We start from the raw sequence: 22846 nt of genomic DNA on the forward strand, positions 1-22846 counted from the left end.
ATCAGAGGCAGGTTTTAAATTCAATGAGACAGAAGGGTGGAGAATGACCGTGCCCTCTCGTTCACTGGTGCACACTGACACCATGAGTATTTGTCGGGGTATAACAAGACGAAGGCACATGTCTGACATGTTGAAATATACCTTTTCAGATAACGTTGTTGTTCAAATTATCCACAACGATACGACTAATTATAATTATAGCTTTGCCATTATATAATTAAGATGCCTTGATACATGACTGCTGTGCCCTCCTGTTGCTTTCTAAAACATAGAACAAATACAATACAATGAATATGGATTAAGATATTACTATTCAAACTGTGTCGCAAAAACAATCCAATGCTTTCAGAGAATCGCTGTCATGTCAAAACTTTGACAGAACACATACACTTAGAGGGAGGGACACTTTCATGTTTGTCAAATAATATTAGAAGTCATTTAACAACATTTTAAGAAGAATGTTGTTCAATGTCTTCTTATTTTATTGGTGCTCACACACTCTTTTATCTTTTAATTGTTCAGATGGAAAACATAACAGGGAAAATTATTCAGGAATGATATTAAATTAGATTAAACCTACACTGGACAATCATTCAAAGTGACTGTAAATTGAAGTGTTCTGCGACTCCAAAATTCACTAACAGTTGTGTACTTAGTGGTGAGACACATATCTATAGCCATGGTTTTCCTGAAATATTTGACAACTTGGAGGACAAAAAACATCAGTCATTTATGTATCTCTAAAATAAGGTATTTGTAGAAATCTGTATAACCTGATGAGCAACATAATGGTATTTTAATGTTTGTAATGTTGTTGTGGTAAACGTCAGTAACAGAACACGTATCTTATTGGATGAAGCTTTACACTTAATGCAATTGTTCCCTGATATAGCTATGAATTGTCACACTCTTCAGAGAGGCTGACCAACAGCTCTAACACAGTCCAGGAAAACATACTGATATTAAAATGATTTTTTTAGAAGAGTAAAATACATCAAAAAGACTAAATCTGAGTTTGACGGGAAGCATGACAGTTTTGTAAAGTTCACATGTTTGGCATTGCACAAATCAAGCAGATAAAAGAAGCCGGACCCAAGCAGATAGGTAAGAGAAGCTCACCTTTCATATAGCTATAGGGTACTAATATCATATTCAAAAACCGATTACCAGCACTACCATCTGAGTTTGAATTGGAACGAACTTCAAACAATTGCATCACATGAAATCAACAGCATGTTCGAATGAAACCAGTACAAGGAGTAAAACATAACTAATTTAAATGGCAAAGTAAAGTCACTGAGATAAAACTCAGGAAGAAGACAACTACATCAGAATAAACAACCGTTGTAAGTTAGTCATGAATATGTATATGATTAAAATGGATTCCAGCACCACGGGCAGAGATCAAGGGAAAACATTTAAATGGTTTTCTTTGAAGGCGAAATCATGTCAGCAAATACACGTTGCTTTATTCTGAAGGGAGGATCATTAGGTTTGAAGAAAACTATTAGCACTTATAATCAATCATAACCAGAGAATGGCGGACTGCAAGGGAAAGAAGCAATGAACCATGCAGCTTATTCAGGACGATTACATAAATAATATGGAAGGTGTTCCTACCTCAGGAGAATCATCACAATCTCCAAACACCTCAGCAAAGTCTGATGGACTTTTCCTCAGAGTCTGGTCAGCAGGCAGTGTGTTGTCATTGTAAGAACTCACGAACTTAAAGTCGCTGGTTCGAGAACCTGTTGTCAGGTACGCGTCATAATTGTAGGTGCTGCGTAAAGTTCCTGTGCCATCAACGTCTGCGTAATTAGGAGGGAGATACGCGCTGGGGATGGCAACTGCTCCATCAAACAACAGTCTGGGCTTTCTCCTGCGACAAAACCTCACACCGAGGATGATGATGATGAAGGTCAGAAAAAAGGTGGACACAGACACCAGCGCGATGATCAGATAAGAGGTCAGTTTGGAGTTCTTCTCGTCGTAAGAAATATCCTTCAGTTCTGGAACCTCAGCCAAGTTATCAGAAATAAGTAAATACATGGAGCAGGTGGCAGAGAGAGAGGGCTGTCCGTTATCTTTCACTGACACAATGAGGTTCTGTTTCATGCTGTCAGACTCAGAAATGTCCCGCTGGGTCCTGATCTCTCCGCTGTGGAGACCAATAGTGAAAAGATCCGGATCAGTGGATTTGACTATATGATAGGACAGCCAGGCGTTCTGTCCGGAGTCCGCGTCCACCGCTATCACTTTGGACACCAGAGAGCCTCCGTGTGCAGCTTTGGGGACCAGCTCGGTCATGAAGGAGTTGCCCTCCGGGGCGGGGTACAGTATCAGAGGAGAGTTGTCATTCACATCCGATACGAACACACTGACGGTCACGTTGCTGCTGAGAGGAGGAGAGCCGTTGTCTCTGGCCATCACGTGCACTTTAAAACTCCTGAACTGTTCATAATCAAACGACCTCACCGCGTGGATCACCCCCGTGTCTCCGTTAACAGAGAGATAAGAGGACACCGGGGCACCGTTCACCTCACCAGGTAACAGAGAATAAATCACTGTACCGTTTTGTCTCCAGTCGGGGTCTCGAGCAGTAACGGAACATAAAGTGGAGCCAGGTTTGTTATTTTCAGTCACATAAGCGCTGTAGGACTGCTCCTCAAACACAGGTGGGTTGTCGTTGATGTCTGCTACAGACAACTGGACAGTTTTAGAGGAGGACAGAGGTGGAGAGCCCTCGTCAGTGGCAGTGATTGTAATGTTGTAATCAGACTCTAGTTCACGGTCCAGTTGTCCTGTGGTCACCAGAGAATAATAGTTTTTAATAGAAGGAACCAACTTAAAAGGGACGTTTTGCTGAATGGAGCAGCGGACCTGTCTGTTAGTCTCAGAGTCTCTATCCTGCACGTTGATGATGCCCACCTCTGTACCAGGTGACACGTTCTCAGGTATGGGGCTAGTCAGTGATTTCAGATATATCACAGGGGCGTTGTCATTTACATCAGTGATCTCAATAATCACCTTGGCTTCTGAAGATAGTCCATAACCATCTTTGGCCTCAACAAACACTTCATACTTCGATCCCTCTTCATAATCAATGTTCCCTGTCACACTGATTTCTCCAGTTTTCTCATTTAGTAAAAAAAGCTTCTGAGATTTATCAGACATTCGATTGAATTCATAAGTAACCTCTCCGTTGACACCTTCGTCTGCATCTGATGCACTTACAGTGATAACTGGGGTATTAATAGCTGAGTTTTCCGGTAACGTGGCTTGATAAACGGCCTCAGTAAAAACTGGGGCGTTATCATTAGCATCAAGTACGATGACGTGTATGACTACTGTCCCTGATCTCTGAGGAGAACCGCCGTCTACAGCTGTGAGTAATAATTTCATTTCCTGCTGCTCCTCTCGGTCTAAATCTTTATCTAAAACCAACTCACCATATTTTCTACCAGCACTTGTCGTCTGACTACTGAACACAAAGTGAGGGTTTTGTTGCAACACGTAGCTTTCAACGGAGTTCTTGCCTATATCAGCATCTTGCGCTGCATTGATACGATACCTAGCTCCTTTGACAGCTGACTCTGTGATTTCGAGCTTTGTAATATCCTTTGGAAAAATTGGTGCATTGTCGTTTATGTCCTGCACCTGCAGCGACAACCGGTGTAACTCCAGTGGGTTTTCTAATAGCAAGTCGAATTTAAGAACACACGAAGGATGTTCTCCGCAATGCTCCTCTCGATCGATTCTTTCCGCAACAATTAAATCTCCGCTTCGAAGGTTTATCCCGCAATACTGTCTGTCGCTTCCTTCCATGTCAACACGAGCTTTTCGAGCAGACAGCCTTCCCACCTCCAGGCCGAGATCCGTGGCGATATTTCCAATAACAGATCCGCGCTTGAGCTCCTCCTGTACAGAATAGCTCAGGTTTCCGTGTGCGGACTGCACCAAAACAAAGAAAAAGACAAAGCCATAGCTTTGAACAACGCGCCTTCTAGTCATCATCCTGAGACAGAACTACTCAAGTCATCAATTCCAATATCGAGCATTGAAAAGATTACTATTCGAGTAATATGTATGCCTTCCAAGTATTAGTCGTCGGTGTTGAATGACATAAAGAGCACAAGGCTGGTCCATACAAATAATGGGTGGTGTGCAAAGCAGCCTGAACACTTGACTGCTGAGCTGGTCTATAGTGACACCGTGAGTACAACAGAAATATGACAGTCATTACAAGCCTTAATGTTTGAATAAAACCGCATAATGAGGTTTTTAAAAGCATCGTGATTGTATATCTTTAAAATAAGTGAGATGCTTGTTATTTTGCTCATCAGGCTGTACAAACAAGAGTAAGTCTCATATACAGTAATCTAGCTCATTGTGGTAATAGCAAGATAACACTGCCCCAATGTTAAACAAAGCTGAATCATCATGTCCTTTAGTGTTGTATAGTAAATGCTCCACATTTGCTTGGAAGCAAATGTCGTTCTGTCTGTCTCTCTTTTTAGTAAATAAATAAATAAAAACATGAATACATTAATTGGTGCATATACGTAAACCACACCAATATGGAAGAGCAATACCAATGGATGTCATGTTACACTGGTGGAATAACAATACAACAAAAAAACGTTAAAGCTAATTTAAATAGCTGGTATATGACATGCACTTACAATTGGAATGTTACATCTATGGTGCAACATATTTCCTCTCATTCTACTGATGAGATGTTTACTTTGTTAGTTGTATAAGTTAACTGGTCAATATGAAGGCAGTCCAGAATCCATGTGATCAATAAAAAATGGAAAATATATATCTCAGGTAAACAGGTAAAACTGTGATATAAAACATTTGAAAGGTGAAGGGAAATAGAAGACAGGGAAGAGTTCCATCACAAGTGCCACAATGAGGTTCAGCACCAAGGACAGAGAAATATTAAAGCTCAATTGAAAGGACACAATTGGGGATATATTATAGATTCCTTTGAAAAACGTTGGAAATATGAAAGGTAAACAGCCTCTACTTGAATGACAAGGAATGTGGAATTGACTGCAGGTATGGCTAACTCCTCAAAAAACTGTAGATGAAATAGCAGCTTCCATGTGTGCGTAACATTGAAAGAAAAATAATTTGTTAAGTAACTCAATACATTATCGAAAATAAAAAGTAAGGCAAATACAAATTGTAACTATAAGAAGTAATTGACTGATTCATTAAGTTGGCAATAATCAAACAATATTTGACAGCAGTTCCTACCTCAGGAGAATCATCACAATCTCCAAACGCTTCAGCAAAGTCTGATGGACTTTTCCTCAGAGTCTGGTCAGCAGGCAGTGTGTTGTCATTGTAAGAACTCACGAACTTAAAGTCGCTGGTTCGAGAACCTGTTGTCAGGTACGCGTCATAATTGTAGGTGCTGCGTAAAGTTCCTGTGCCATCAACGTCTGCGTAATTAGGAGGGAGATACGCGCTGGGGATGGCAACTGCTCCATCAAACAACAGTCTGGGCTTTCTCCTGCGACAAAACCTCACACCGAGGATGATGATGATGAAGGTCAGGAAAAAGGTGGACACAGACACCAGCGCGATGATCAGATAAGAGGTCAGTTTGGAGTTCTTCTCGTCATAAGAAATATCCTTCAGTTCTGGAACCTCAGCCAAGTTATCAGAAATAAGTAAATACATGGAGCAGGTGGCAGAGAGAGAGGGCTGTCCGTTATCTTTCACTGACACAATGAGGTTCTGTTTCATGCTGTCAGACTCAGAAATGTCCCGCTGGGTCCTGATCTCTCCGCTGTGGAGACCAATAGTGAAAAGACCCGGATCAGTGGATTTGACTATATGAAAGGACAACCAGGCGTTCTGTCCGGAGTCCGCGTCCACCGCTATCACTTTGGACACCAGAGAGCCTCCGTGTGCAGCTTTGGGGACCAGCTCGGTCATGAAGGAGTTGCCCTCCGGGGCGGGGTACAGTATCTGAGGAGAGTTGTCATTCACATCCGATACGAACACACTGACGGTCACGTTGCTGCTGAGAGGAGGAGAACCGTTGTCTCTGGCCATCACGTGCACTTTAAAACTCCTGAACTGTTCATAATCAAACGACCTCACAGCGTGGATCACCCCCGTGTCTCCGTTAACAGAGAGATAGGAGGACACCGGGGCACCGTTCACCTCGCCAGGTAACAGAGAATAAATCACTGTACCGTTTTGTCTCCAGTCGGGGTCTCGAGCAGTAACAGAACATAATGTGGAGCCAGGTGTGTTATTTTCAGTCACATAAGCGCTGTAGGACTGCTCCTCAAACACAGGTGGGTTGTCGTTGATGTCTGCTACAGACAACTGGACAGTTTTAGAGGAGGACAGAGGTGGAGAGCCCTCGTCAGTGGCAGTGATTGTAATGTTGTAATCAGACTCTAGTTCACGGTCCAGTTGTCCTGTGGTCACCAGAGAATAATAGTTTTTAATAGAAGGAACCAACTTAAAAGGGACGTTTTGCTGAATGGAGCAGCGGACCTGTCTGTTAGTCTCAGAGTCTCTATCCTGCACGTTGATGATGCCCACCTCTGTACCAGGTGACACGTTCTCGGGTATGGGTCTAGTCAGGGATTTTAGAGTGATTGCAGGGGGGTTATCATTTACATCTGTTATATCTAAAAGCACTGTACAATACGAGGTAAGTCCTGGTCCATCTTTTGCTCTTATTCGCAATTCAATGGAGGTCTCCGTTTCGTAATCGATAGAGCCGACTACTCGTATGTCTCCTGTCTTTTGATCAAGTGAGAACAACGAGACATGGTCATCAGAAACATGATCAAAATTGTACGTAATATCACCATTGGGTCCCGCGTCTGCATCAGATGCACTCACTGTAATGATCACTGTGCCTGAAGATGCGTTTTCAGGAAGACTGGCTTTATAAAGGGCTTGGCTAAACACTGGAGCGTTATCATTAGCATCCAGTACTGTCACGTGAATAATTGCAGTACCGGATTTCTGAGGAGAACCACCATCTAGAGCTGTCATAACTAATTTTAGTTCTCTCTCTTGCTCTCGGTCTAATTCTTTTATCAAAACCAATGCAGGGTGTTTCCTTCCACTGCCCCCATCTACATTAATAGTGAAATGTTCATTATTTTGTAAATCGTAGCGCTGTACAGTATTTGTACCAATATCTGCATCATGGGCTTCAGTGAGCAAGAATTTAGCTCCTCTGACTGCAGATTCTGCTATTTCAAATGAAATCAAGTCCTCGCTAAACTGTGGGGCGTTGTCGTTTATATCTTGCACGTGAATATTGATACGATGAAGCTCTAAAGGGTTTTCCAAAACAAGCTCCTCTTTTAAAACGCACGTCGCCTTCTTGCCACAAAGACCTTCTCTGTCGACCCGGTCAGTAATAATCAGATCCCCGGTGCTCAGATTAATATCACAATACCGCTTGTCATTCCTGTCTGTGTCAATGCGAGCTTTACGCGAGGAAAGTGTGGCAATTCCGAGGCCGACGTCTTTGGCGATATTTCCAATCAAAGACCCGCGCTTCATCTCCTCTGCAATGGAGTAGCTCACATCTCCATATGCGAAACGCAAGCTGAAGAAAAGGAAAACACAAAAGCGATTCATAGAAAATCCCCTGTGCACCGTGTGCTCCATGATCGACCGGGCGTTCAGCCTTCCCTGTCCAATTATTCCAAAGTGATCACTGACGGTTGTATTCCTCGTTGTAATTAGCTGTCTGAAAATCGTCCATAAAGTCCTTTTGTGTTGCCCTTAACTGAGAGGCACACCGCAGCACAATAACGTTTTGCAATGGAGGAAATGAATGGATTAAGCTGTGGACACGTTCGGCCTTTGTTGGTGCACAGTGACACCAAGAGTTTCAATCCGTTATCGCACTACTAACTTAAACAAGTTGACAACTTCACTGGCTCTATCAAGGCAAAGCATAATGCTATTCAGTCATGTTGTGTTTCTCATAACACTGTCATATAGATTGTGTAACAGGTGTGTCCTACAGGGCTAATGGGCTGTTGTGATTGGCTAATCAAATGTATGTGCATGCCACATTTGTAGTGGCTCCTGTGAGATCTATTGACTACTGAATATATGTTCTGCATTGTGTGCTTCATAAACTGTCGGTAAAACAAATTAACTCTTCATAATACTACAAAATGCACCATAGTACACAATACCAATTGGATTAAATAACCCTTTACAATTTAATTAAAAGATGAAATAATGTGTTCACATAGTTTCTGATGAACTGAATTAAAAAAGGAAGCAGAAAATTGCACCATAAACCCAAACTAAACACATGAATGTTAGGTTCCAATGAAACACAAAGCACAGTATTCATTTCTTTGGCATATTTTCATATTAGAAACCAGCCTGACTCAATTTAACATCCCAGACAGGGGCAAATAAGCATGTAAAAAGGGAAACTCACAGACCGATATCACCAACATTTCTGCAGGAGAAATATTGTTTCAAAGTGCTCACACATTCTAAAAGCTGGATTTTCTTTTCAATGTGTAGAAAATATGTTGGATTAAAGCTGAAGTATAATTAAACTCATACTGTATTTGTAAAACCATACAAAATAAAAAATACAAATATATAAGCTACAACCTAAAATTATAATGTAGTATATACTGAGTGAAAATTAACTAGCTGAAGAATTTATGAATCATTTAACTTGTTAAAGCCAGCACCTTAAAAAAAACAGAACCAAAGAAAGGTATCCATTATGACACATTACTTTTATACTAGCCAATAAAAGTGTCCGGTACATGTTCAATGTGGCTGAGCAGATAGCTGATGAAAATCCTCCAAATACATGGCATACTGGTGTAACATTATCACAAAGACATTAGTGTGACAGTACAGTGCAACTCAGTCACCCACAATCTGCCTTTCTACATGATAGTCATGTTGCTCGTCACTGAGCACCAAGGCAAGAGCTTACTTTATGACTCTGCTTTTTTACATTTGAAAAAAGTAAATTGCAAATGTGTCTCTACTAAATTGTGTTGTCCAACAAATATGAGTGAGTTTATGTTGTGATTAATTTTTAAAGAGCAGTCTGTCATTTCTAAATTCACCCAATCACTATGAGGTATTCAGTGAAAGTATGTAGCACTGAGGCTATCATCAACTCATCTATTTGAAGTTTAAAAATACAGACAAACAATTACGCTGACAGTACAAATGCTGTCCAGTACAAAAGCTTACTGTTTTTGAAGCAAAATGCTTTATAGTTCACAGCTGGAATAATGAAAAAACATAACCAACCCATTGCATTTTCATGAAGAAGAGCCAAACTAATACATGCAGCTCAGCCCCTGTAGTTCACCTTTCCTCAACAACCAGTGTGGCCACAAATACATTGATTGACAATATGAGAAAGTTTCAACCGAACACATTTCAAAGCCCCCATGCAAAGTATTGTTCTGCTTGCTTAATATAGTTGAACACTCAGGTCTGAACTTGTAAGCAGTCACTACAAAAACCTTCTATTCAAGGGTATAGTCGTCATAAAATGTAACAGCTTTGAGTTGGATTAGAGTAATCAAACTCGCCATAAGTGGAGTACTTTCCTATGTGCATTCATATTGTTGCCACATACTGTACAATATACCAATTGAAGCTCAACTTGTAAGACATATATGTTTCTGAAAACATGATCAATATATGATATACTTTGATGCATTAAGCACCTCAGGTTCATTACATATACACATTTGATAAATTGTCTGTATACAGTTGTAACTGCATGTTTACAAAGGCACTAACTTAGTGAAATATGGCAAATTTTACCATAAACATAGTCGAATCCAATGACATATGTGAAGCAAAAAAACTGATTTACACATATAATACACCTGCAATGCTTTGTTCTTACTTGCAGTTATATCTGAATATTGTTTAAGATTATGCTACAGCTCGTAATCCATGAATCATTGAAAAATATAATTTAAGTGGAGCAAAAAATGTTTGTTTTTTTAATGATCAAATAAAACGATAAAATGTTAGAGCGATAACCATATATGTTGTGATGATCGTCTGAAATACTTCCAGAAAGTACTCCTTCAGCACTAAAACCAGGATTATAAAGATTAGGCCAAGAAAACTAAATAATGAAACATAGACCTCAAGCAGGCATGTGGACAGCCCGAAAGGTGTATCAACCAACTTGGATTGAAACATAATTATGTAACTTTGAATCCATGTGAAAACATTTATAGCTACTGTGAAATGATACTAAGCAGTGTTTTAGAGGACAACTTTGGACCCCAAATACCAGGAAAAAGTCAGCTGTAATTGGGAAGTTATATAAAAAAGATAGAATCATGAAGCAGCAAAGCATAATAAGTTGGGTCCTACCTCGAGGGACTCCTCTGAATCACCGAATACTTCAGCAAAGTCTGATGGACTTTTCCTCAGAGTCTGGTCAGCAGGTAGTGTGTTGTCATTGTAAGAACTCACGAATTTAAAGTCGCTGGTTCGAGAACCTGTTGTCAGGTACGCGTCATAATTGTAGGTGCTGCGTAAAGTTCCTGTGCCGTCAACGTCTGCGTAATTAGGAGGGAGATACGCGCTGGGGATGGCAACTGCTCCATCAAACAACAGTCTGGGCTTTCTCCTGCGACAAAACCTCACACCCATGATGATGATGATGAAGGTCAGGAAAAAGGTGGACACAGACACCAGCGCGATGATCAGATAAGAGGTCAGTTTGGAGTTCTTCTCGTCATAAGAAATATCCTTCAGTTCTGGAACCTCAGCCAAGTTATCAGAAATAAGTAAATACATTGAGCAGGTGGCAGAGAGAGAGGGCTGTCCGTTATCTTTCACTGACACAATGAGGTTCTGTTTCATGCTGTCAGACTCAGAAATGTCCCGCTGGGTCCTGATCTCTCCGCTGTGGAGACCAATAGTGAAAAGACCCGGATCAGTGGACTTGACTATATGAAAGGACAGCCAGGCGTTCTGTCCGGAGTCCGCGTCCACCGCTATCACTTTGGACACCAGAGAGCCTCCGTGTGCAGCTTTGGGGACCAGCTCGGTCATGAAGGAGTTGCCCTCCGGGGCGGGGTACAGTATCTGAGGAGAGTTGTCATTCACATCCGATACGAACACACTGACGGTCACGTTGCTGCTGAGAGGAGGAGAGCCGTTGTCTCTGGCCATCACGTGCACTTTAAAACTCCGGAACTGTTCATAATCAAACGACCTTACAGCGTGGATCACCCCCGTGTCTCCGTTAACAGAGAGATAGGAGGACACCGGGGCACCGTTCACCTCACCAGGTAACAGAGAATAAATCACTGTGCCGTTTTGTCTCCAGTCGGGGTCTCGAGCAGTAACGGAACATAAAGTGGAGCCAGGTTTGTTATTTTCAGTCACATAAGCGCTGTAGGACTGCTCCTCAAACACAGGTGGGTTGTCGTTGATGTCTGCTACAGACAACTGGACAGTTTTAGAGGAGGACAGAGGTGGAGAGCCCTCGTCAGTGGCAGTGATTGTAATGTTGTAATCAGACTCTAGTTCACGGTCCAGTTGTCCTGTGGTCATCAGAGAATAATAGTTTTTAATAGAAGGAACCAACTTAAAAGGGACGTTTTGCTGAATGGAGCAGCGGACCTGTCTGTTAGTCTCAGAGTCTCTATCCTGCACGTTGATGATGCCCACCTCTGTACCAGGTGACACGTTCTCGGGTATGGGGCTAGTCAGTGATTTCAGATATATCACTGGAGCATTATCATTTTCATCAGATAGTTCTATGAAAACCTTGGCATAAGAACTTAATCCGAGTCCGTCTTTTGCCATGACTCGCAGTTCAAAGGATGTTTTCTTCTCATAGTCCATGGAGCCAATTACTCTTATTTCTCCAGTTTTACTGTCAATCGAAAACAGTTTTTCATCTGTAACTGAAACATAACCAAGGTCATATGTTACGTCTCCATTCACGCCATCATCTGCATCAGTAGCACTTACTGAAACCACTATTGTGTCAAGAGGAGAGTTTTCAGGCAGACTGGATTTATAAACGGCTTGACTGAACACTGGGTCGTTATCGTTTGCATCCAGTACTGTCACGTGTATCATTACAGTACCTGATCTTTGAGGAGAGCCTCCATCTAAAGCTGTTAAAAGCAAATCAATCTCTTGCGTTGTCTCTCTGTCAAGTCTATTATCTAGAACAAGTTCAACTTTGTTCACATCGACCATTAGAATAAAATGAGCATTACTGTGTAGGCTGTACCTCTGAACAGAATTTTGACCAACATCCGCGTCATGTGCTTCCTCCATTAAGAAACGAGTGCCCTTCTCAGCAGACTCCCTTATTTCCATGCTAATTAAATCTCTTCTGAATTGTGGGGAGTTGTCATTCATATCTTGGACGTGGAGATTTATACGATGCAATTCTAACGGATTCTCCAGTACGAGTTCCAGGACTATAATGCAAGATGGTTTAGTGCCACAAAGACTCTCTCTGTCAAGCCGCTCAGCAACACTTAATTCCCCGGTTTTCAAACTGATAACACAATATCGTTCGTTATTGCCTTCGGAATCAATGCGGGCCTTGCGAGTTGACAGGGTGGCTACATCCAGACCAAGATCTTTAGCTATATTTCCAATGACAGTTCCTGGTTTCATCTCTTCTGGGATGGAAAAGCTCACCTCGGCAAATACGGTTTGCAACGCAAGTAGACAGATGACAAAGCGAGTAACCAGGCCAAGCTTGGCAAATCCTTTGGGTTCCATAATTAAAAAAGACAAATATCCGCAGGAAAAAATAAAATATTTGAAGGTCTTTAGTTCAACTCGCTAATACGTTTGAGGTGGACAAATTCATCCGAAATAAAAAAACTAAAATCAGCAACACGATCCCGAAAATCGTTCGACTGCCGCAACATAACTGGAAACACAAAGCTGAGGAACAATGGGTGGAGACGTTCTGCTACACAGCATTGCAACATTCCAGTTAACTGGTAGATAGCGACACATTGTGTCCGTTTGAGAAAGAGCATGTGATGAAATGACATGGTATCGGGGTGAAAGCTTGATGGCGAGATGTTGAGATATCTCCTCAGCATGGAGAGATGTGATACTTTAGCATATTAGAGAGAGAGAGAGAGAGAGCGATAGAGAGCGAGAGCGAGAGAGAGAGCAAGTGTGTGTGTGTGTGTGTGTGTGTGTGTGTGTGTGTGTGTGTGTGTGTGTGTGTGTGTGTGTGAGTGTGTGTGTGTGTGTGTGTGTGTGTGTGTGTGTTTATATGATGGCATTAAATAGTGTGTATAGTTTCATTCATTCAGTTATTGTTTCAGTAATGTAACAGTAAAAGCTCCATACAAGTTGCATTGATTGAGTCAGGTAAGATTTCATTGAAAATAGATGAAGGGGAAATTCAAAAATTAAGTTCCTAAATAATATTGTTTATCTACATTTTCATGACGTGTGTCTTAAACATGAACTGATAACCTAAAGAGCGTATTGAGACATGCATTAGAACTGCCTTGCACTTCCATGTTTTCAGCACCATGGACAGAGCTGCTTCTCTTAAATCAAGACCATAAGTCTGCTGTTAAAAAAACAACCTTATCTCTAAAAAAAAATTAATTTGCTTGATAAGTGATAATGTCAACACCAGAGACACTTGCATAACAGACCACCTATACATTACTTGTCCTGTGGCAGAACCCGGTTTCTAAGAAAATGTATACTGGTGTTGGTAACGGTTAACTACAAATGAGTAGCACAGTGAGAACATTCACGTTTCGCTATTGCAGGTCTGTGCAGGGACTTCCACAAATACATGCCAAGAAAACTATAACACAATATGAAGATATGAAAATATGAACAGTGATAACAGACAAGTGCATGTTAGAAGGGATGGGAGTGCTAGATAAGTTATTATATATATATTTTTGAAATAATGACTTCTAGGATCTCGTGGGCTAGTTGAACTGAATTAATCAAATCATCATCTTTCTGGTAAAAAAATAAACAACATGTTTTAATTGTGCTTCACACAGACCGTATATACAAATTTGGATTTGATTGGGTAGGGTTTCTGCTGTTAGTGTCAACTTGCTTAACTTGAAACCATATGGTATGAACACAAACAATGCTTTATAGGAAGGAACTCCATGATTTCAAGAGATTAATAACAACAACAAAAAACGTTGTTTGTCTTGTGTGCATGACCATGGAGAGGGGCACATTATACATCACTGCAAGAACAAGTTAAATATACTGTCGTTTTCTTACCTCAGGAGAATTATCAGAATCGACAAAAGCTTCAAGAAAGTCTGTCGGACTTTTCCTCAGAGTCTGGTCAGCAGGCAGTGTGTTGTCATTGTAAGAACTCACGAACTTAAAGTCACTGGTTCGAGAACCTGTTGTCAGGTACGCGTCATAATTGTAGGTGCTGCGTAAAGTGCCTGTGCCGTCAACGTCTGCGTAATTAGGAGGGAGATACGCGCTGGGGATGGCAACTGCTCCATCAAACAACAGTCTGGGCTTTCTCCTGCGACAAAACCTCACACCCATGATGATGATGATGAAGGTCAGGAAAAAGGTGGACACAGACACCAGCGCAATGATCAGATAAGAGGTCAGTTTGGAGTTCTTCTCGTCGTAAGAAATATCCTTCAGTTCTGGAACCTCAGCCAAGTTATCGGAAATAAGTAAATACATGGAGCAGGTGGCAGAGAGAGAGGGCTGTCCGTTATCTTTCACTGACACAATGAGGTTCTGTTTCATGCTGTCAGACTCAGAAATGTCCCGCTGGGTCCTGATCTCTCCGCTGTGGAGACCAATAGTGAAAAGACCCGGATCAGTGGATTTGACTATATGATAGGACAGCCAGGCGTTCTGTCCGGAGTCCGCGTCCACCGCTATCACTTTGGACACCAGAGAGCCTCCGTGTGCAGCTTTGGGGACCAGCTCGGTCATGAAGGAGTTGCCCTCCGGGGCGGGGTACAGTATCAGAGGAGAGTTGTCATTCACATCCGATACGAACACACTGACGGTCACGTTGCTGCTGAGAGGAGGAGAGCCGTTGTCTCTGGCCATCACGTGCACTTTAAAACTCCTGAACTGTTCATAATCAAACGACCTCACAGCGTGGATCACCCCCGTGTCTCCGTTAACAGAGAGATAGGAGGACACCGGGGCACCGTTCACCTCACCAGGTAACAGAGAATAAATCACTGTACCGTTTTGTCTCCAGTCGGGGTCTCGAGCAGTAACGGAACATAAAGTGGAGCCAGGTTTGTTATTTTCAGTCACATAAGCGCTGTAGGACTGCTCCTCAAACACAGGTGGGTTGTCGTTGATGTCTGCTACAGACAACTGGACAGTTTTAGAGGAGGACAGAGGTGGAGAGCCCTCGTCAGTGGCAGTGATTGTAATGTTGTAATCAGACTCTAGTTCACGGTCCAGTGGTCCTGTGGTCACCAGAGAATAATAGTTTTTAATAGAAGGAACCAACTTAAAAGGGACGTTTTGCTGAATGGAGCAGCGGACCTGTCTGTTAGTCTCAGAGTCTCTATCCTGCACGTTGATGATGCCCACCTCTGTACCAGGTGACACGTTCTCAGGTATGGGGCTATTCAGAGATTTTAAATTGATTTCTGGTGGGTTGTCATTAACATCGGAGATTTCAATTATGACTTTGGAATCTGAGGTTAGGCCATATCCATCTTTGGCGGCTACGCGCATTTCATATATTGACTCTTTCTCGAAATCCAAAGGCCCTATAACTTTAAGTTCACCTGTTTTGTGATTCAAAGCAAATGCTCTTCTACTTGTTTCTGAGATACGACTTAATTCATAAGTCACCTCACCATTTAAACCTTCATCTGCATCAGTTGCAGCCACTGTAACAACTACAGTATCAAGAGGCGAGTTTTCAGGCAGACTGGCTGTATACACTGTCTGGCTAAATACTGGGGGGTTATCATTAGCATCCAGTACAGTCACATGCACGGTTGCAGTGCCAGTTCTTTGAGGACTGCCTCCGTCAAGAGCAGTGAGCAATAATCTCATGTCCTTCTGTTCTTCACGGTCTAATTCATTATTTAACACTAGCTCTGCAAATTTCCCCCCATCTGATTCTGACTGAATTTGCAATACTAAATAATTGTTTGTCTGTAATGCATAGCTTTGAACGGTGTTCTGCCCGATATCTATATCATGTGCCTCCAAAACACGAAAGCGAGATCCTTTTACAGCCAATTCATTGATTTCGATCTTGATTTCATCTTTTGTGAAAACAGGCGGATTATCATTTATATCGTTTATTTGTAGTGAAATACGGTGCAACTCCAGAGGTGCCTCTAAGATTAACTCAAATTTCAGAATACACGATGCCTTTTCGCCGCAAAGCGCCTCTCTGTCAATTCGTTCAGCAACAATCAAATCTCCAGTGTTAAGATTAATGTCACAGTACCGTTCACGGTTCAGATCGCTGTCAATGCGGGCCTTTCGAGCAGATAACTTCCCCACGTTCAATCCGAGGTCCTTTGCTATATTTCCTATGACAGATCCGGGTTTCATTTCCTCGGAAATAGAAAAGCTTGTGTCTCCATTAACGGTATGAAGCAGCTGAAGAAAAAAAGAAAACCAGCAAAGCAGACCAGCCGCTGAATATCCATTGTGTACCATCCTGAGACAAGAACGAAAAACCAGTCGATGGCGTTGATTGGTGTTATTTATCCCCATGCGATTTCCTGTGCGATCCAGTATAACATAAGCCAACAACAGTTGCACTTGCAAACTGTGTATTTGAAGCTAATGGCTGACAAAAGCACACCCAAGTGTACAATTGGTCAAGAAGAATACCAAGCCAGAGTAACAAAGCACGAGCAAGGGGTGGAGACGTGTTTCCTCTGCTTGGTGAATAGCGACACTCTGAGTTCAATTTCATCGCTGCACGTTGAAGTTGAACAGTAAATGTTTTCACTGTAACTATTTTCTTGTTCTATCATGATATGTTAGCACCAATTCAAGCGCAAAAATAGAAGAAAAAAAGAATGGATATTTAAGTCAACGAATAGTTTGAGTTTTACTGGAGATAATAAATACATAAGTTCACAACAAAACGGACAGTTGGCGGCCAAATTGCAAAGCAACCGTATCGGATGGCCCAAACCATTTGAACTCTTGCTACAGAAGATAAATAGTACTGCAGCCCAGTAAAACTTTCGTAGGCGAGGGTAACACCGAGAAAGTGAATGCACAAAAGTATTGAAGAGATGAACATAAGCAGTGATCGAGCGTGGAGGTGTAAAAGGACAAAGTTGCAGAGTGAGGGCTGAAATGATCAGTATATACACACACAAAGACAATATTATAAAATGAGACATTAGGGGACTCAGTATTTAAGAGAGCGCTCAATGGAAAAATATAACCATAGTGAAATGTGCTGTTATAGAATGTGTTCATGCATCTTAGAGAGCTACCATGCTCATACAAGTGTAGTTCCACTGCATTGCACACATAACATTAACATTATGAAGAAAGAAAACGTTTGATCCTCAATAGAAATTCACTCATTAATAAGAAAATGTGTATGCATCACATTTCAATGTATACTCTTGAAAGAACTATTGCACCACATACAAATGCCTCATCAGAATATATCCAGGGCAAGAGGTGCATATGAAGAGGAATAACTAGTCTTAAAGGAACGAGAAGTCTTTGAGGTATTTTGTAAAGTTTAAACTGAGTACCACAGAATACTGAATAAACAGGGATCAAATCTTAAAACACGTAAATGTGTGTTGTGATCATCCATGTCATACTGAGAGACCTCAGGTTACTGGCTTGTTGTTTACTGGATGGTTACTGGTTTGTTGGATTTTTTAAATATTTGGTATATTTGTGACACTTTACTCTGTGCATAGCAATACTTGTCTCATTTATTTGCAATAAACATTATTTCACGGACAGATGTACTTGATCTTGTTAATTTTAAAATCATATTTTAGTTAATTGGAATGTATCTTTCACGTTCCCTTCATGTTTACAATAATTATGTGGTAAACAGTGTTAATATGCGTGCCACAACAGGAGTTTAATGTAATAAAACATACACAAAACCTGTGCAGGACCAACTGACATGTGTCTTCATTTGAGACAATTTTGTCGGGACAATATAGCAACAGTTATATGATATAGCTACATTTTTTTGAATAGTTGTCAGGCTTGATGGCTTTTCCGAAGGATTTTTAAATCAGATTATTTTACAGTCTTTAAAAATGCATTTTGAGAATGAAACTGAAGAAACATTACACCATAAAGTATCCAGACTTTTGAATATATTTTGTAGAAAAAAAATAAAGCATGAGACCTTTGATTGTACTGATATTGTGAACGCTGGTCGAACATTTAAGTGCAATGTTGGTGCTTCCGAATGTCAACAAAAGGCTTGGTACTATAAAGTATTGAATCCAATCACCAACAAGAATATATGTACATGTATCACAGCGATGTTAATGTATGCGGTTATGGAAGAAGAATGAAAAGCTGAACACAGTCAGTGTAGTGAACAACATTGCTGAAACAGAATAAGACTGTTTTGATTTACAGAGAATGGTCCACTCTGCCGCAAAAATAATAATTCAGAGGTGAATCTGGACAACCTAAACATGCAGATCGAAAATCATATCATGAATTTGTTGTTGTGGTGGAGGGAAGATGATAGAATACGTTAATGTTACTTTAAGAGTAAGACTGTGGAGCCGTGATGGTTCAAATTTAAAATGGCAAAACGCAGTTATTTAAATATGTGAACGCAGTTGTAAAAAATAAAGTAATGATGCACAACTCTGTTGAAATAAATGAATAAAGTAAACGTTTATAATCCTACCTCTGGAGATTCGTCAGATTCACCAAACGCATCAGCAAAGTCTGATGGACTTTTCCTCAGAGTCTGGTCAGCAGGCAGTGTGTTGTCATTGTAAGAACTCACGAATTTAAAGTCACTGGTTCGAGAACCTGTTGTCAGGTACGCGTCATAATTGTAGGTGCTGCGTAAAGTTCCTGTGCCGTCAACGTCTGCGTAATTAGGAGGGAGATACGCGCTGGGGATGGCAACTGCTCCATCAAACAACAGTCTGGGCTTTCTCCTGCGACAAAACCTCACACCCATGATGATGATGATGAAGGTCAGGAAAAAGGTGGACACAGACACCAGCGCGATGATCAGATAAGAGGTCAGTTTGGAGTTCTTCTCGTCATAAGAAATATCCTTCAGTTCTGGAACTTCAGCCAAGTTATCAGAAATAAGTAAATACATGGAGCAGGTGGCAGAGAGAGAGGGCTGTCCGTTATCTTTCACTGACACAATGAGGTTCTGTTTCATGCTGTCAGACCCAGAAATGTCCCGCTGGGTCCTGATCTCTCCGCTGTGGAGACCAATAGTGAAAAGACCCGGATCAGTGGATTTTACTATATGAAAGGACAGCCAGGCGTTCTGTCCGGAGTCCGCGTCCACCGCTATCACTTTGGACACCAGAGAGCCTCCGTGTGCAGCTTTGGGGACCAGCTCGGTCATGAAGGAGTTGCCCTCCGGGGCGGGGTACAGTATCAGAGGAGAGTTGTCATTCACATCCGATACGAACACACTGACGGTCACGTTGCTGCTGAGAGGAGGAGAACCGTTGTCTCTGGCCATCACGTGCACTTTAAAACTCCTGAACTGTTCATAATCAAACGACCTCACAGAGTGGATCACCCCCGTGTCTCCGTTAACAGAGAGATAGGAGGACACCGGGGCACCGTTCACCTCACCAGGTAACAGAGAATAAATCACTGTACCGTTTTGTCTCCAGTCGGGGTCTCGAGCAGTAACGGAACATAAAGTGGAGCCAGGTTTGTTATTTTCAGTCACATAAGCGCTGTAGGACTGCTCCTCAAACACAGGTGGGTTGTCGTTGATGTCTGCTACAGACAACTGGACAGTTTTAGAGGAGGACAGAGGTGGAGAGCCCTCGTCAGTGGCAGTGATTGTAATGTTGTAATCAGACTCTAGTTCACGGTCCAGTGGTCCTGTGGTCACCAGAGAATAATAGTTTTTAATAGAAGGAACCAACTTAAAGGGGACGTTTTGCTGAATGGAGCAGCGGACCTGTCTGTTAGTCTCAGAGTCTCTATCCTGCACGTTGATGATGCCCACCTCTGTACCAGGTGACACGTTCTCAGGTATGGGGCTAGTCAGGGATTTCAGATATATCACTGGAGCGTTATCATTTATATCTGTAATTTCTATGATTACCGTGGCATATGACGCCAATCCCAAACCATCTTTTGCACTAATCTGCATTTCGTATGAAGATTCTTTTTCATAATCAATCGATGCAGCCACTTTAACTTCTCCTGTTTTAGAGTTCAGAGAGAACACTTGGTTTTCATCTGAAACCTGATCAAATCCGTAAGTAACGTCACCATACATCCCTTCGTCTGCATCAGTAGCGCTCACTGTGATCACCAATGTATCCAGAGGAGAGTTTTCAGACAGACTGGCTTTATAAACGGCCTGGCTAAACACTGGTACATTATCATTAGCATCCAGTACAGTGACGTGTATGACTACAGTACCTGATCTCTGAGGAGAGCCTCCATCAAATGCGGTGAGCAACAACATTATCTCCTTTTTGTCCTCTCTGTCTAATTCTTTGTCTAGGACTAATTCACCATATTTTCGTCCAACACCCTTTGTCTTCACATTTAGTTTAAAATGGTCATTTTGCTGAAGTGAGTAGCCCTGAACAGTATTTTCTCCGATGTCTCCATCGTGCGCCTCATCCAAGAGAAAACCTGCACCTCTGTCCGCAGATTCATGTATTTCTATTTTTAGTGACTCCTCTTTAAATTGAGGTGAATTGTCGTTGATATCCTGAACGCGGATGCTAATGCGGTGCAGTTCTAACGGGTTCTCCAATACGAGTTCCTGTTTCAGAACACATGAAGCCTTTTTCGCACAAAGCCCTTCTCTGTCGATCCTTTCTTGTACGATCAAGTCTCCGGTGTTGAGATTCATACCGCAGTATTTAACACTGTTATCTTCAGTATCGATACGAGCCTTGCGAGCAGACAGTCTCCCCAAATCAAGTCCCAGATCCTTAGCGATATTTCCAATAATAGATCCACGTTTCATCTCCTCCGGGATAGAGTAGCTCAGGTCTCCATAGACAGGGTGGAGGACAATAAACATGAAAGCAAGGCCGGAAAGAAGCGCAAACCTGCGCTCCCCCATTGTTACTGCAAGAAGGACGTGTACTGCCACAAAGTAAGTCCAGATATTCAGAAATGTCGCTGTGACTTACTCCAATATAAAACAACAATCACACTGCAGTATCACGAAGCGATATCATCAACTGCAATACAATATCAGAGGCAGGTTTTAAATGCAATGAGACAGAAGGGTGGAGAATGACCGTGCCCTCTCGTTCACTGGTGCACACTGACACCATGAGTATTTGTCGGGGTATAACAAGACGAAGGCACATGTCTGACATGTTGAAATATACCTTTTCAGATAACCTTGTTGTTCAAATTATCCACAACGATACGACTAATTATAATTATAGCTTTGCCATTATATAATTAAGATGCCTTGATACATGACTGCTGTGCCCTCCTGTTGCTTTCTAAAACATAGAACAAATACAATACAATAAATTGGGATTAACATATTACTATTCAAACTGTGTCGTAACAACAATCCAAGGCTTTCAGAGAATCGCTGTCATGTCAAAACTTTGACAGAACACATACACTTAGAGGGAGGGACACTTTCATGTCTGTCAAATAATATTAGAAGATATTTAACAACAATCTCCTCAGAATGTTGTTAAATGTCTTCTAATATTATTTGTGCTCACACACTCTTTTATCTTTTAATTGTTCAGATTGAAAACATATTAGGGCAAATTATTTAGGAATAAAAACCAATGAGATTAAACTACTGAACAATCATTCAAAGTGACTGTAAATTGAAGTGTTGTTTGATGGCTCCAAAAATCACTAACAGTCTTTCATTTAGTGGTGAGACACATATCTATTGCCATAATTTTCCTGAAATATTTGACAACTTGGAGGACAAAAAACATCAGTCATTTATGTATCTCTAAAATAAAGTTTTTGTATAAATCTGTACAACCTGATGAGCAACATAATGGTATTTTAATGTTTGTAATGTTGTTGTGGTAAACATCAGTAACAAAACACGTATCTTATTGGATGAAGCTTTACACTAAACGCAATTGTTCCATGATTTAGCTATGAATTGTCACACGTTTTCAGAGAGGCTGGCCAACAGCTCTAGCACAGTCCAGGAAAACATACTGATATTAAAATGATTTTTTAGAAGAGTAAAATACATCAAAAAGACTAAATCTGAGTTTGACGGGAAGCAATACATAGTTTTGTAAAGTTCACATGTTTGGCATTGCACAAATCAAACAGATAAAATAAGCCGGACCCAAGCAGATAGGAAAGAGAAGCTCACCTTGTATATAGCTATAGGATACTAATACCATATCCAAAAACCGATTACCAGCACTACCATCTGAGTTTGAATTGGAACGAACTTCAAATAATTTCATCACATGAAATCAACAGCATGTTCGAATGAAACCAGTACAAGGAGAAAAACATAAATAATTGAAATGGCAAAGCAAAGTCACTGAGATAAAACTCAGGAGGAAGAGATCTTCAGAATAAACAACAGTTGTAAGTTAATCATGAATATTAAAATAGAGTTCAGCACCACGGAGGAAAACATGTAAATGGTATTCTTTGAAAGCGAAATCATGTCAGGAAA

The 22846-nt window shown here is 41.3% G+C and overlaps 2 protein-coding genes across 2 annotated transcripts; both read right to left on the reverse strand.

The window, feature by feature from the left end:
* Window positions 1-1524: 1524 nt before the first annotated feature.
* Window positions 1525-7662, reverse strand: LOC306745954 (protocadherin beta-15-like; the record flags this gene model as incomplete). Its single annotated transcript, XM_079228819.1, has 3 exons — window positions 1525-1545; window positions 1621-3657; window positions 7300-7662. The coding sequence occupies 3 exons, from the start codon at window positions 7660-7662 to the stop codon at window positions 1525-1527; spliced, it is 2421 nt and encodes an 806-aa protein (XP_079084945.1).
* A 2694-nt stretch (window positions 7663-10356) lies between these two features.
* Window positions 10357-21277, reverse strand: LOC306745955 (uncharacterized protein; the record flags this gene model as incomplete). Its single annotated transcript, XM_079228820.1, has 4 exons — window positions 10357-12693; window positions 14284-15650; window positions 16681-16684; window positions 18890-21277. The coding sequence occupies 4 exons, from the start codon at window positions 21275-21277 to the stop codon at window positions 10357-10359; spliced, it is 6096 nt and encodes a 2031-aa protein (XP_079084946.1).
* Window positions 21278-22846: the final 1569 nt, after the last annotated feature.

This window comes from Taurulus bubalis (assembly GCF_910589615.1).
Source record: "Taurulus bubalis genome assembly, chromosome: 13".
Lineage (NCBI taxonomy): Eukaryota > Metazoa > Chordata > Actinopteri > Perciformes > Cottidae > Taurulus > Taurulus bubalis.